The sequence below is a fragment of the Giraffa tippelskirchi genome, chromosome 11, assembly GCF_054371585.1.
Source record: "Giraffa tippelskirchi isolate mGirTip1 chromosome 11, T2T-mGirTip1v1.2.pri, whole genome shotgun sequence".
Taxonomy (NCBI): Eukaryota; Metazoa; Chordata; class Mammalia; order Artiodactyla; family Giraffidae; genus Giraffa; species Giraffa tippelskirchi.
The window spans coordinates 92,335,904-92,348,918 of record NC_137285.1 but is presented as its reverse complement, the minus strand read 5'-3'; the positions used below and the strand labels follow the sequence as shown (position 1 = coordinate 92,348,918).

General features: G+C 39.4%; 1 protein-coding gene across 5 annotated transcripts in view; it reads right to left on the bottom strand.

The window, feature by feature from the left end:
* The window catches only part of CWF19L2 (CWF19 like cell cycle control factor 2), a 135,239-nt gene that overhangs the window by 90,304 nt on the left and 31,920 nt on the right, over positions 1-13,015 (bottom strand). For 4 of the 5 annotated variants that reach the window (XR_014069176.1, XM_081543216.1, XM_081543217.1 and 1 more), the window contains exon 7: positions 1,995-2,101. Coding sequence is in view for 4 of the 5 variants with exons in the window: in XM_081543216.1 (XP_081399342.1) it covers positions 1,995-2,101 (107 nt within the window). In the remaining variant the exon portion in view is untranslated. Of the gene's footprint in view, positions 1-1,994; positions 2,102-2,162; positions 2,172-13,015 lie in introns of all 5 variants that reach the window. The other variant, XM_081543218.1, reaches the window with a different exon arrangement.

Genomic DNA, 13,015 nt, shown 5'->3' with positions numbered 1-13,015 from the left:
GGAGCAAGCATCTTTTAATTCATGGCTGCAGTCAACTTACACGGAGATTTAGGAGCAGAAGAAAATAAAGCCTGTCAATGTTTTCATTCTTTCCCCATCTATCTGCCATGAACTGATGTCATGATCTTAGTTTTTTGGAATGCTGAGTTTAAGCCAGATTTTTCACTCTCCTCTTTCACCTTCATCAAGTTTCTCTTGCCTCTTTGCTTTCTGCCATTAGGGTGGTATCATCTGCATGTCCGAGGCTGTTGATACTTCTCCCAGCAATCTTGATTCCAGCTTGTGACTCATCTAGTCCAGCATTTCACATGATGTATTCTGCATTTAAGTTAAAAACCAGGGTAACAATATACAGACTTGACATACACCTTTCCCAATTTGGAACCAGTTGGTTTTTCCATGTCTGGTTCTAACTGTTGCTTCTTGACCTGCATACAGGTTTCTCAGGAGGCAGGTAAGGTGGTCTGGTACTTCCATTTCTTTAAGAATTTTCCACAGTTTGTTGTGATCCACACAGTCAAAGACTTTAGGGTAGTCGGTGAAGCAGAAGTAGATGTTTTTCTGAAACTCTCTTGCTTTTCCTATGATCCAGTGAATGTTGGCAATTTGATATCTGGTTCTGCCATTTCTAAATCCAGCTTATATATCCCGAAGTTCTCAGATTATGTACTGTTGAACCCTAGCTTGAAGGATTTTGAGTATTACCTTGCTAGCACGTGAAATGAGTGCAACTGTAAAGTAGTCTGAACATTCTTTGGCATTGTCCTTCTTTGTGATTGGAATGAAAACTAATCTTCTTCAGTCTTTAACCACTGCGGAATAACCAAATTTGTTGGCATATTAAGTGCAGCACTTTAACAACATCAACTTTTAGGATTTTAAATAGCTCATAAGGTATTCCATCACCTCCACCATATAAATATATGTATAAATATTAAGAGGTCATTAAAATGTATGTATTTACTGGCATCCAACTATGTCTGCTTGTGTAAGTGAAATAACCAGAATGTCAACTGTAAGCTTATGCTATGTCTGTTGTCCGACTCTTTGCAATGTCAGAACTGAAGCTCTCCAAGTTCCTCTGTTCGTGGAATTTTTCCAGGCAAGAATACTAGAGTGGGTTGCTATTTCTTACTCCAAGGGATCTGCCCAACCCACAGATCGAACTCTCGTGTCTTAGGTCTCCTGCATTGGCAGGCAGATTCTTTACCAGGGAATCTGGTAAGGAAGCCCAGGGAAGCCCAGCCTGTAAGTCTACTTTTATAAAACTGTTTATTTTAAAATTATATAATAACAAGGAAAAAATTAAATATATATATATCAAAATATTAACATAGATTCTCTTTAAACAAAGAATAATTATTATTTTTGTTTACTCCTTTCTAAACCGCTTTCTACTGGAATTTAAAAAAACAGGACATCAATAGCTACTGAAACAGAAAGATTATTCAAACGATGTGAATGGCAGAGCTGGTTCTAAAAATATATTGCTTCATGATCCCACTGTTTTATACACACACACACATATACACAGTAATCAACCATGTTTTATGTAAGTCGGATCATGTTGCATAACTTAAGCTTACGCAGTACTGTATGTCAAGTATATCTCAATAAAACTGGAATAAAAATGAATAAATATGACTTTCTAAAGGCAGAAAAAATAGTACTTATATCAAAAGGTACTCTATGGAGGCTTTCCTATACTATTGAAATTTCCTCACAACAAGAAAATGCTGCTTTTACATTAAACACATACATTCGTAAATTGTCCTTACTTAAGTTTTATATTCATTAAATTTTGTACTTAAATATGCTGCACAGGTTTACCTCAAAATGAAAAGCAAAACACAGCTTCAGCAATTGAAGACAGAACTGAAATTTAATATCAAGTCAATTCAAAAGTGTTATCTAGCATAAAACACTAACAAAGTTAAACTTAATTTCCATATAACTTTGAAAATAATATGTATCTTCTAAATACCAAGACTTACCCCATATCTTTCAGCTACAATGTCCTCAAAATTTCTGTTTTGTTTCTCAGCTTGTTCTTTCATTCTTTGATAAGACTTCCTTAGCCAGCTTAAACCACCATCTTCGACTGAAATTCAATTGCAATATTAAATGTCAGTTATACTTTTCATCTGGTTATAACAGAATACTTACTGCTACTACAGTAACTATGAAATTGCATATTATTCTTTGAACATGTAAAAATCATAAGTGCATTTAAAATTCAACATATATTTGAATGCCTATATATGCAAGGCACAGTTTTGCAATAATGAAAAAGGAAAAGCAAAAAGAAACTACTGGGAAATTCCATGGTGGCCCACTGACTAATACTCTGGACTCCCAATGCAGAGTGCCCAAATTCGATCACTGGTCAGGGAACTGGATCCTACATACTGTAACTAAGTGTTCACATACCACAACTAAAGATACTGCATGCCATAACTAACAGTTTGCATGCCACAATTAAGATCAAAGACTGTGCTACAACACTCAGCACAAATGAATTTTAAAAATAAATATTTAAAACAAATAAAAAGAAATAAAAAATAGAACTACCCTCAAAAAAACTGGAATCTAAGAGAATGAGGATAAGAGGAGAAAAATATAACAATGACTAAATCACCCAAAGCAATCTACAGGTTCAATGCGATCCCTATTAAATTACCAATGGCATTTTTCACAGATCTATAACAAGAAATTTTACAATTTGTATGAAAACAAAAGAGATCACAAACAGCCAACACAATCCTGAGAAAGAAAAATGGAGTTGGAGGAACTGGGCTATACTACAGGCTGACTTCAGACTTGACTGACTTCAGACTACATTGCAAAGCTACAGTCATCAAAGCAGTATGGTACTGGCACAAAAACGGACATACAGATCAATGGAACAGGATAAAAAGTCCAGAGATAAACCCACCCACATATGGTCATCAAATCTATGACAAAGGAAACAGGAATATACAATGAAGGAAAGACAGTCTTTTCAATAACTGGCACTGGGAAAACTGAACAGCTACCTGCAAGAGAAAGAATCTGGAACACACCCTAACACCATACACAAAGAAAAGTTAAAACAGATTAAAGACCTAAATGTAAGGTCAAATAGTATAAGATTTTTAGAAGAAACCACAGGGAGAACATACTCTGACAAAAACTGCAGCAAAATCTTTTTCAATTCATCTCCTAAAATAATAAAAATAAAAACAAAAATAAATTAATTGGCCTAATTAAACTTCAAAGATTTTGCACAGCAAAGGGAACCATGAACAAAACAAAAAATCTCAGGATGGGAAATGATATATGCAAATGAGGCAACCGACAATGGATTAATCTCCAAAATATAGAAACTTCTCATGCACCTCAATATAAAAAAAAAAAACTCCAATCAAAAAAGGAGTAGAAAACCTACACAAGTATTTCTCCAAACAAGACCTAGAGATTGTTAAAAAGCACATAAAATGATGTTCAACATTTCTCATTATTAGAAAAATGCAAATCAAAACTACAATGAGGCATCACCTCACCCTGGTCAGAATGGTCTTCATCAAAAAATCCACAAACAAAAGAAAAAAAATAATAAACAAACAAAAGATAAAAAAATAAAACAAAAGAATAATTTTTTTTTTTAAATCCACAAATAATAAATGCTGGAAAGGATTCAGAGAAAAGGGAACTTTCTTGCACTGTTGGTGGGAATGTAAACTGATACAGCCACAGTGGAGAACAGTATGGAGGTTCCTTAAAAACTAAAAATGGAACTACCATATGACCCAGCAATCCCACTATGGGGCATATATCTTGAGAAAACCATAATTCAAAAGATACATGTATCCCAGTGTTCACTGTAGCACTATTTACAACAGCCAGGACATGGAAACAACCTAAATGTCCATCAACAGAGGAATGGATAAAGAAGATGTGGTATATGTACACAATAGAATATTACTCAGCCATGAAACTGGTTCATTTGCAGAGATGTGGCTGTGTCTAAAGTCTATCATACAGAGTGAAGTAAGAAATAGAAAAAACATATCATATATTAACACACATATGTGGAATGTAGAAAAAAGGTACAGGTGAACCTATCTGCAGGGCAGGAACAGAAACACACAAGGACAGAAAGGACATGTGGCCACTAAGGGGGAAGGGGAAGGTGGGATGAATTGGAGATTAGGTTCGTTTTAAATACACTACCATGCGTAAAATTGATAGATAGTAGGAACCTTCTGTATAACACAAGGAGCTCAGCTCAGTGCTCTATGATGACCTACCTGGATGGGATGGAGAGAGGGAAGTTCAAGAGGGAGGGAATATATCTGTAAATATAGCTGATTCACTTCATTTTAGAAAGAAACTAACACAACACTGGAAAGCAATTATACTCCAATTAAAAAACAGAAGGGCTTCCCTGGTGGCTCAGTGGTAAAGAATCCACCTGCCAATGAAGGAGACATGGGTTCGACCCCTAATCCAGAAAGATCTCACATAACACAGAGCAACTAAGCCCATGCATCACACTACTGAGTGTTTGTTCTAGAGTCTGGAAATGCAATTACTAAGTACATATGCCACAACTACTGAAGCCCACGCATCATGCCAGTGGTCCACAAGAGAAGCCACCACAATAAGAAGCTGGTGCACCACAACTAGAGAGGAGCCCCCACTCACAACTCGAAAAAGCCCACACACAGCAACAAAGACCCAGTGCAGCCGAAAATAAAAAACTCAAATTATTAAGGAAGAAGGAGTAATAAGGTCTGTTTGATTGGCTTTCTGGCCTGAAAGTCCCTCTATCTGGTGATAAGAATTTGCTTCTACCTCAAGATACAAGGACTGCATCTTTTATGAGATTTATTCCCTGCTTTCAGAAAGGTAAAAAGGAGGGGTCAAAGTGTCCTTCTTGTATCAGCTCTTTCTCAAGTAACTTTAATTCAAAATAATGAACTCCTGAGGTGGGGTTCAAAATGGTGGCAGATTAGGAAACAGTTAAACTCCCTTCACAGAAACATTGAAAATACATTTGAAAATATACCTACAAGTGGAACTATTCACCGAGAAAGCTACCGAGCACTGACAGACCTCAGGCCTCCGAAAAGACAAGGAAAACCTCCATGTAACTGGGTAGGACAAAAGGAAAAAGAAAAAGAAAGCATCAGGCCCGTACCCCAGGGAGAGAACTGTGAAGGAGGACACACCTTGGAAAGGCTCCTCACCAGCGAAGAAATCAGACTGGATAGAGGGGGAGGGTTTGGAGCCTAAAAACAGGAGAGCAGCAACTGGCTTGCAGAAGGCACCACCAGCCTATGCTCCTCAACGTGAGATGCTCCTCTGTCAGTTAAGGATGGGGGTCAAGTGCTAAGCAAAGCTCAGACTCTGACGCTCAGTCCCACAGAGAGGACAAAGGTTAGGTGCAGAAACAGCCTGAAGAGTTCAGGCCATGGCCACTGAGGGTGTACTAGGAAGAAGCCTGGCTCACCAAAGAGGTAAGACACCCTCACTGGGAGAGGCAGGAAGAGAGGAGCAGGACCACCATAAAAGCTTCTTTCCCTGTGAGCACTCCCAAGCAACAGGACTTCACCTACAGGAGCTCCCTGTGTGGGTGTGAATCACCGCCACTGCCATCCTGGGCTCCAGAGGCGGGCATGGCTACCTCTTTCAGGCCCAAAGGCAGACACCAGGCCCTGCCCGTGCTGACCTAGAAGGGCACAGACAGCTTCCAAAATCCCACTGGCTGACATAGAAGGGATAGACTGGGCTATTGGCAATTCCATCAGTGGGCCCCAGGACCCGCCTCCACTGACCTAGAGGGGCACAGACACTCCAGCCACTGGGAGCTCCCCCAGAGGGCCCACAACCTGCCCATGCTGGCCCAGGAGGGCACAGACAGCTCCCAAACCAGAGGTTCTGCCAGCAAGGCACAGAACCTGCCCCTGCAGACGCAGAAAAGCACAGAGAGATCCAGCCACTAGCAGTCTCACCAGGGACCCTAGGACTCACCCTGCTGACCTGAAAGGGTGTGGCCAGCTTCCAAAGGGAAAATTTCCACAGGCAGGTCACAGGATTCACCCCTGCTGGGCTGGAGGGGCACAAACAGCTTTACCTACCAGGAATTCTATGGGGCTGGGGTGCACAGGATAGACCCCAGCTGACCCGGAGGGGCACAATCCAGCCACTGGAATTCCACCAGCAGGCCCCATGACCTGCCCAGGCTGTCCTGTGATGATGCATGTAGCTTCCACACCTGGGAAATGTCACTGTTTGCTGAAACCCACCCAGCTGTCCCAGGAGTGTATAGACATATCTCTCTATTACTCAATCCGTCATTGGATACCAGGACCTGCCCCTCTGTCCCAACACGGCATGGATAGTTTTCAAAACTGGGAAATCCATCAGTGGATGTCAGAACCCACTCTGCTGTCCTGGGAGAGCAGGGATAGTTCCTCCTACTAGGAAGTCCACCAGTGGGTGCTGGGACCTGCCTTACTGTCCCAGGAGGGTGCAGGTAACCAGTCTTCACTAGGAAATCCATTATCAGGACTAAGAGTTGCCCTGTTGTCCTGGGAGCACACAGGAAATCCTCATTACTAGGAAATTTTCGAGTGGGTCCAGGGATCTACCTCACTATCACAGAAGGGCACAGACAGCACAGCCCCCACCCCCACGAAACACACACACATACACACTAGAAAATGCACCCAAAGGAGGGGCTGAAAACCACAGCTAAGCCCCAGGAAGTGAAGTCACTCAGTCACATTCGACTCTTTGTGACTCCATGGACTGTGGCCCACCAGGCTCCTCCATCCATGGAATTTTTCAGGCAAGAGTACTGGAGTGGGTTGCCATTTCCTATTCCAGGGGAAGCCCCAGGAGCTATGTAACCAAAAGAGATGAGTTGAAACCTCTCCTCAAGGCTGTGCCAACTGCAGAGTTACACCTCCACTGACAGCTTCCTAAATTCAGCCCCTGTGAAACATCCAAAAGAACACGTACTTTGCAACTGGGATGGGTCGGCTAAGCAGCTGTGAACTCTGTGGACAGTACATGTGAAGACAGGGACAAACCAGAGTTCGAGCTGCCTCCATAGCTCACACAAGTGAATGACTACTGCAGCACTGATACCTAACTTCAGTGGACCTGTGCTGAGGAACATGTGAAAACCACACCTGAAGAGTCACCAGGGCCAACTGCAGGCATACTTATACTTAAGGTGGGACCAAGAGCAACACCCACAAGAGTACAAGTTGTGAGCACACAAAACAGCTGAGAGGGGACACAACAGAGTACATTAACAGGTGAACAGCTCCAAGAGTAAAACTCAGTGGCTTCTCTACCAGTGGGAGTGCGCTAATCCTGCCTATGTCACAGAGCAGATCAGAATCACAGCTAGGAAACAGATTTGGGAATGTCCACTTTAAAAACTAGGGAGGAGACCTTGCCCGTGACAGGGCAGTGACAGCGACAGAGCAAACAGGAGGGCCCACTCAATGTCGAGGGCAGGCTCCAATCACTACAGTTCAGTTCAGTTTAGTTGCTCAGTCGTGTCCGACTCTTTGCGACCCCATGGACTGCAGCACACCAGGCTTCCCTGTCCATCACCAACTCCCAGAGTTTACCCAAACTCATATCCATAGAGTCGATGATGCCATCCAAGCATCTCACCCTCTGTCATCCCCTTCTCCTGCTTTCCATCTTTCTCAGCATCAGGGTCTTTTCCAATGAGTCAGTTCTTCCCATAAAGTGGCCAAAGGAGTTTCAGCTTCAACATCAGTCCTTCCAATGAATATTCAGGACTGATTTCCTTTAGGATTGACCACTTGGACCTCCTTGAAGTCCAAGGGATTCTCAAGAGTCTTCTCCAGTACCACAGTTCAAAAGCATCAATTCTTCAGTGCTCAGCTTTCTTTCTGATCCAATTCTCACATCCATCCATGACTATGGAAAAACCATAGCTTTGACTAGATGGACCTTTGCTGGCAAAGTAATGTCTCTGCTTTTTAATATGCTGTCTAGGTTGGTCACAGCTTTTCCTCCAAGGAACAAGCATCATTTAATTTCGTGGCTGCAGTCACCATCAGCAATGATTTTGGAGTGCAAGAAAATAAAGTCTGTTACTGTTTCCATTGTTTCCCCACCTATTTTCCATTAAGTGATGGGACTGGATGCCATGATCTCAGTTTTCTGAATGTTGAGTTTTAAGTCAACTTTTTCACTCTCCTCTTTCACTTTTATCAAGAGGTTCTTTAGTTCTTCTTCGATTTCTGCCATAAGGGTGGTGTCATGTGCACATCTGAGGTTATTGATATTTCTCCCAGCAATCTTCCTAAGGCCCACTTGACTTCAAATTCCAAGATGTCTGGCTCTAGGTGAGTGATCACACCGTTGTTGTTATCTGGGTCATGAAGATCTTTTCTGTACAGTTCTTCTGTGTATTGTTACCACCTCTTCTTAATATCTTCTGCTTCTGTTAGGTCCATACCATTTCTGTCCTTTATTGAGCCCATCTTTGCATGAGATATTTCCTTGGTATCTCTAATTTTCTTGAAGTGATCTATAGTCTTTCCCATTCTATTGTTTTCCTCTATTTCTTTACATTGATCATTGAGGAAGGCTTTCTTATCTCTCCCTGCTATTCTCTGTAATTCTGCATTCAAATGGGTATATCTTTCCTTTTCTCCTTTAGCTTTCGCTTCTCTTCTTTGCTCAGCTATTTGTAAGCCCTTGTCAGACAACCATTTTGCCTTTTTGCATTTCTTCTTTTGGGGGATGGTTTTGATCATTGCCTCCTGTATGTTACAAACCTCCATCCATAGCTCTTCAGGCACTCTGTCTATCAGATCTAATCCCTTAAATCTACTTGTCATTTCCACTGTGTCACTGTAAGGGATTTGACTTAGATCATACCTGAGTGGCCTAGGGTTTTCCATACTTTCTTTAAGTCTGAATTTTGCAATAAGGAATTCATGATCTGAGCCACAGTCAGCTCCTAGTCTTGTTTTTGCTGACTGTATAGAGCTTCTCCATCTTTGGCTGCAAAGAATACAATCAATTTGATTTTGGTACTGACCATCTGGTGATGTCCATGTGTACAGTCTTCTTTTGTGTTGCTGAAAAAGGGTGTTTGCTATGACCAGTGCGTTCTCTTGGCAAAACTCTATTAGTCTTCTACCTGCTTCATTTTGTACTCCAAGGCCAAATTTGCTTGTTATTCCAGGTATCTCCTGACTTCCTCCTTTTGCATTCCAGTCCCCGATAATGAAAAGGGCATCTTTTTTGGGTGTTAGTTCTAGAAGGTCTTGTAGGTCTTCACAGAACCATTCAACTTCAGCTTCTTCAGCATTAGTGGTTGGGGCATAGACTTGGATTACTGTGATACTGAATGGTTTGCCTTGGAAAGGAACAGATATCATTCTGTTGTTTCAAAGGCAAATCAAACTCAGATCAAGAATATAAAGGCATAAGCCTCTGGAGAAACCACACCCACCAGGAAAGAAACTCCAGAAGCAAGAGGAACTGCCACTGGAAACCTTCAGAAAGGAGACAACACACAGTAAGCTGGAAAAAAATGAGATGACAAAGAAATATGTTGACATGAAGCAGCGAGACAGAAACATCCAAGAACAACTAAATGAAGAACAGATAAGCAATCTATCTGAAAAATAACTTACAGTAATGAAAGTGAAGGTGGTCCAAGATCTTGGAAACAGAATGAAGGCAAGGATCAAGAAGATACAAGGAAATTTTAACCTAAAGACTAAACAGAAATGAATAAGGCAATAACCTAAATGAAAATATGCTAGAAGGAATCAACTGCAGAATAACTAAGGCAGAAGAACAGATGAGTAACCCGGAAGACAGAATATTGGAAATCTCTGGCACAAAACAGAATACAGAAGAGAGAATGAAAAGAAGACACTCTCAAGAGACCTCCAAAACCACATTACATGTACCAAAATTCAAATTAAATAGGTCCCAACAGAAGAAGAAAAAGAGAAAGGACTTGAGAAAATATCTAAAGATACCAGTCAAAAAATTCCCTGACACAGGAAAGGAAACAGTCACCCAAGTCCAGGAAATGTAAAGAGACCCACACAGTATAAACCCAAGAAGCAACACAAGACACATATTAATCAAACTAACAAAAATTAAACACAAAGAAAAAAATGGTAAAAGCAACAAATAACATACAAGGGAATCCCCATAAGGTTATCAGCTGATTTTTCAGGAGAAATTCTGCAGGCAACAAGAGACTGACAGGATATATCTAAAGTGATGAAAGGAAAAAATCTACAGTGAAGAATACCCAGCAACAGTCTCATTCACATTTAATAGAGATAAGCAAAAGCTAAGAGAATAAAGCCCCACCAAACCAGCTTTACAACAACTACTAAAGGAATTTCTCTAGGCAAGAAACATAAGAGAACAAATGAGGAAGGGAAGAAAAAAGACCTGCAAAAACAAATTCAAAACAATTAAGGAAATGGCAGGAATATACGTATCAAAAACTAACTTAAAGGTAGATGCATTAAATGCTCCAACCAAAAGACACAGCTGAATGGACACAAAAACAAAATCTGTATATAACCTGTCTAAAAGAGACACATTTCAGACCTATAGACATACAAATGGAAAGTGAGGGAATGGAAAAAGGTAATCCATGCAAATGGAAATCAAAATAAAACTGGAGTAGGAATAATCATATCAGATAAAACAGACTGTGAAATGAAGACTGTTTACATGAGATAAGGAAGGACAGTACATAATGATCAGGGATCAATCCAGGAAGAAGATAAAACAACTGTAAATATTTATGCATCTAACACCTTAATACATAAGGCAAATGTTAACAGTCATAAAAGGGGAAATCAACAGCAACACAGTAATAGTGGGGGACTTCAATATCCCAGTTACACTAATGAACAGATCATCCAGATTGAAAATTAATATGAAAACAAAAGCCTTAAATGACATATTAGACCAGATATTTTTAACTGATATTTATAGGATATTCTATCCAAAAGCAGCAGAATATACTTTCTTCTCAAGTGCATATGGAACATTCTCCAGGATAGACCATAGCTTGGGTCACAAATCAAGCCTTGGTAAAATTAAGAAAACTGAAATCATATTAAGCATCCTTTCCAACCTCAATGCTATGAAATTAGAAATCAATTACAGGAGGGAAAAAACTGTACAACACACAAACACATAGATGCTAAACAATATGCTACTGTATAACCAATGGATCACAGAAGAAATCAAAGATGAAATCAAAAAACCTAGAAACAAATGACAACAAAAGCATGATTAGTCAACATCTATGGGATGCAACAAAAGCAGTCCTAAGGCAGAACTTTATAGCAATACAATCTCACCTAAAGGAACAAGAAAAAAATCTCAAACAACCTAACCTTATACTTAAAGCTACTAGAGAAAGAACAAACAAAACCCAAAGTTAGTAGAAAGAAATCATAAAAGATCAGAACAAAAATTACTGAAATAGAAACAAAGAAAAGAACAGCAAAGAACAATGAAATAAAAAGCTAGGATCTTTGAGAAGATAGATAAAACTGATAAACCTTCATTGAGACTCATCAAGAAAAAAAGTGAGAGGACTCAAATCAGTAAAATTAGAAATGATAAGTGAAGTTACAGCTGACACTGAAGAAATACAAAGAATACTACAACAACTGCAAGCTAATAAAATGGACAACATGGAAGAAATGGACAGATTTTTTAAAAGGTACAACCATCCAAGACTGAATCAGGAAGAAATAGAATTATAAACAGAAGATTCACAAGTAATGAAATTGAATCTGTGGTTAAAAATCTTCCAACAAATAAAAGCCCAGGACCAGATGGTTTCACAGTGAATTCTATGCAACATTTAGAAAAGAGTAAACACTTACTGATCACAAATTTTTTGAAAAAAATTGAAGAGGAAGGAACACTCCTAACCTCACTCTACAAGACCACCATCACCCTGATAAAAGAAAAAGATATTAATAGAATTACAAAAGAAAATTACAGGTCAGTATCACTGATGAATACAGACACAAAAATCTTCAACAAAATACTAGCAAACAGAATCCAACAACACATTAAAAGCATCATACACCATGATCAAGTAGGATTTATCCTAGGGAAGTAAGAATTCTTCAATATACTCAAATCAACCAGGGGGATATACTACATCAACAAATTGAGGAATAAAAACCCTACGATCATCTGAATAGATGAAGAAAAAACTTGCGACAAAATGCAACATTCACTTATGATAAAAACTTTCCAGAAAGTGTGCAGAGAGGGAATCTACCTCAACATTATAAAGATCATGTATGATAAACTCATAGCAAACACTGTTCTCAATAATGAAAAACTAAAATCATTTCTTCTAAGGTCAGGAACAATACAAGGATGTTCCCTCTCTACACTATTACTGAAAATAGTGTTGGATGTCCTAGCCACAGCAATCAGAGAAGAAAAAGAAATAAAAGGAATTCAAATTGGAAAAAAAAGAAGCAAAACTCACTGTTTGCAGATGACATGATAGTATACATAGAAAACCTAAAGACATTACTAGAAACCTACAAGAGTTAATCAGTGAGTCTGGTAAACCTGCAGGATACAAAACTGACACAGAAATCTCTTGCACTCCTACACACTAACAGTGAAAGATAAGAAAGAGAAATTAAATATCCCATTTACCACTTCAACAAAATGAATATAATACCTAGGAATAAACCTACCTACAGAGGCAAAAGGCCTGTACTCAGAAAACTATAAGGTATTGATGAAATAAATCAAAAAGGACACAACAGATGGAATAATATATGATGGTCTTTGAACGGAAGGATCAATATTGTGAAAATGACTATACTACCCAAAACAATCTACAGATTCAATGCAATCTCTATCAAATTACCAATGACATTTTTCACAAAATTAAAACGAAAACTTTTACAATTTGTATGGAAACACAAATGATTCCAAATAGTCA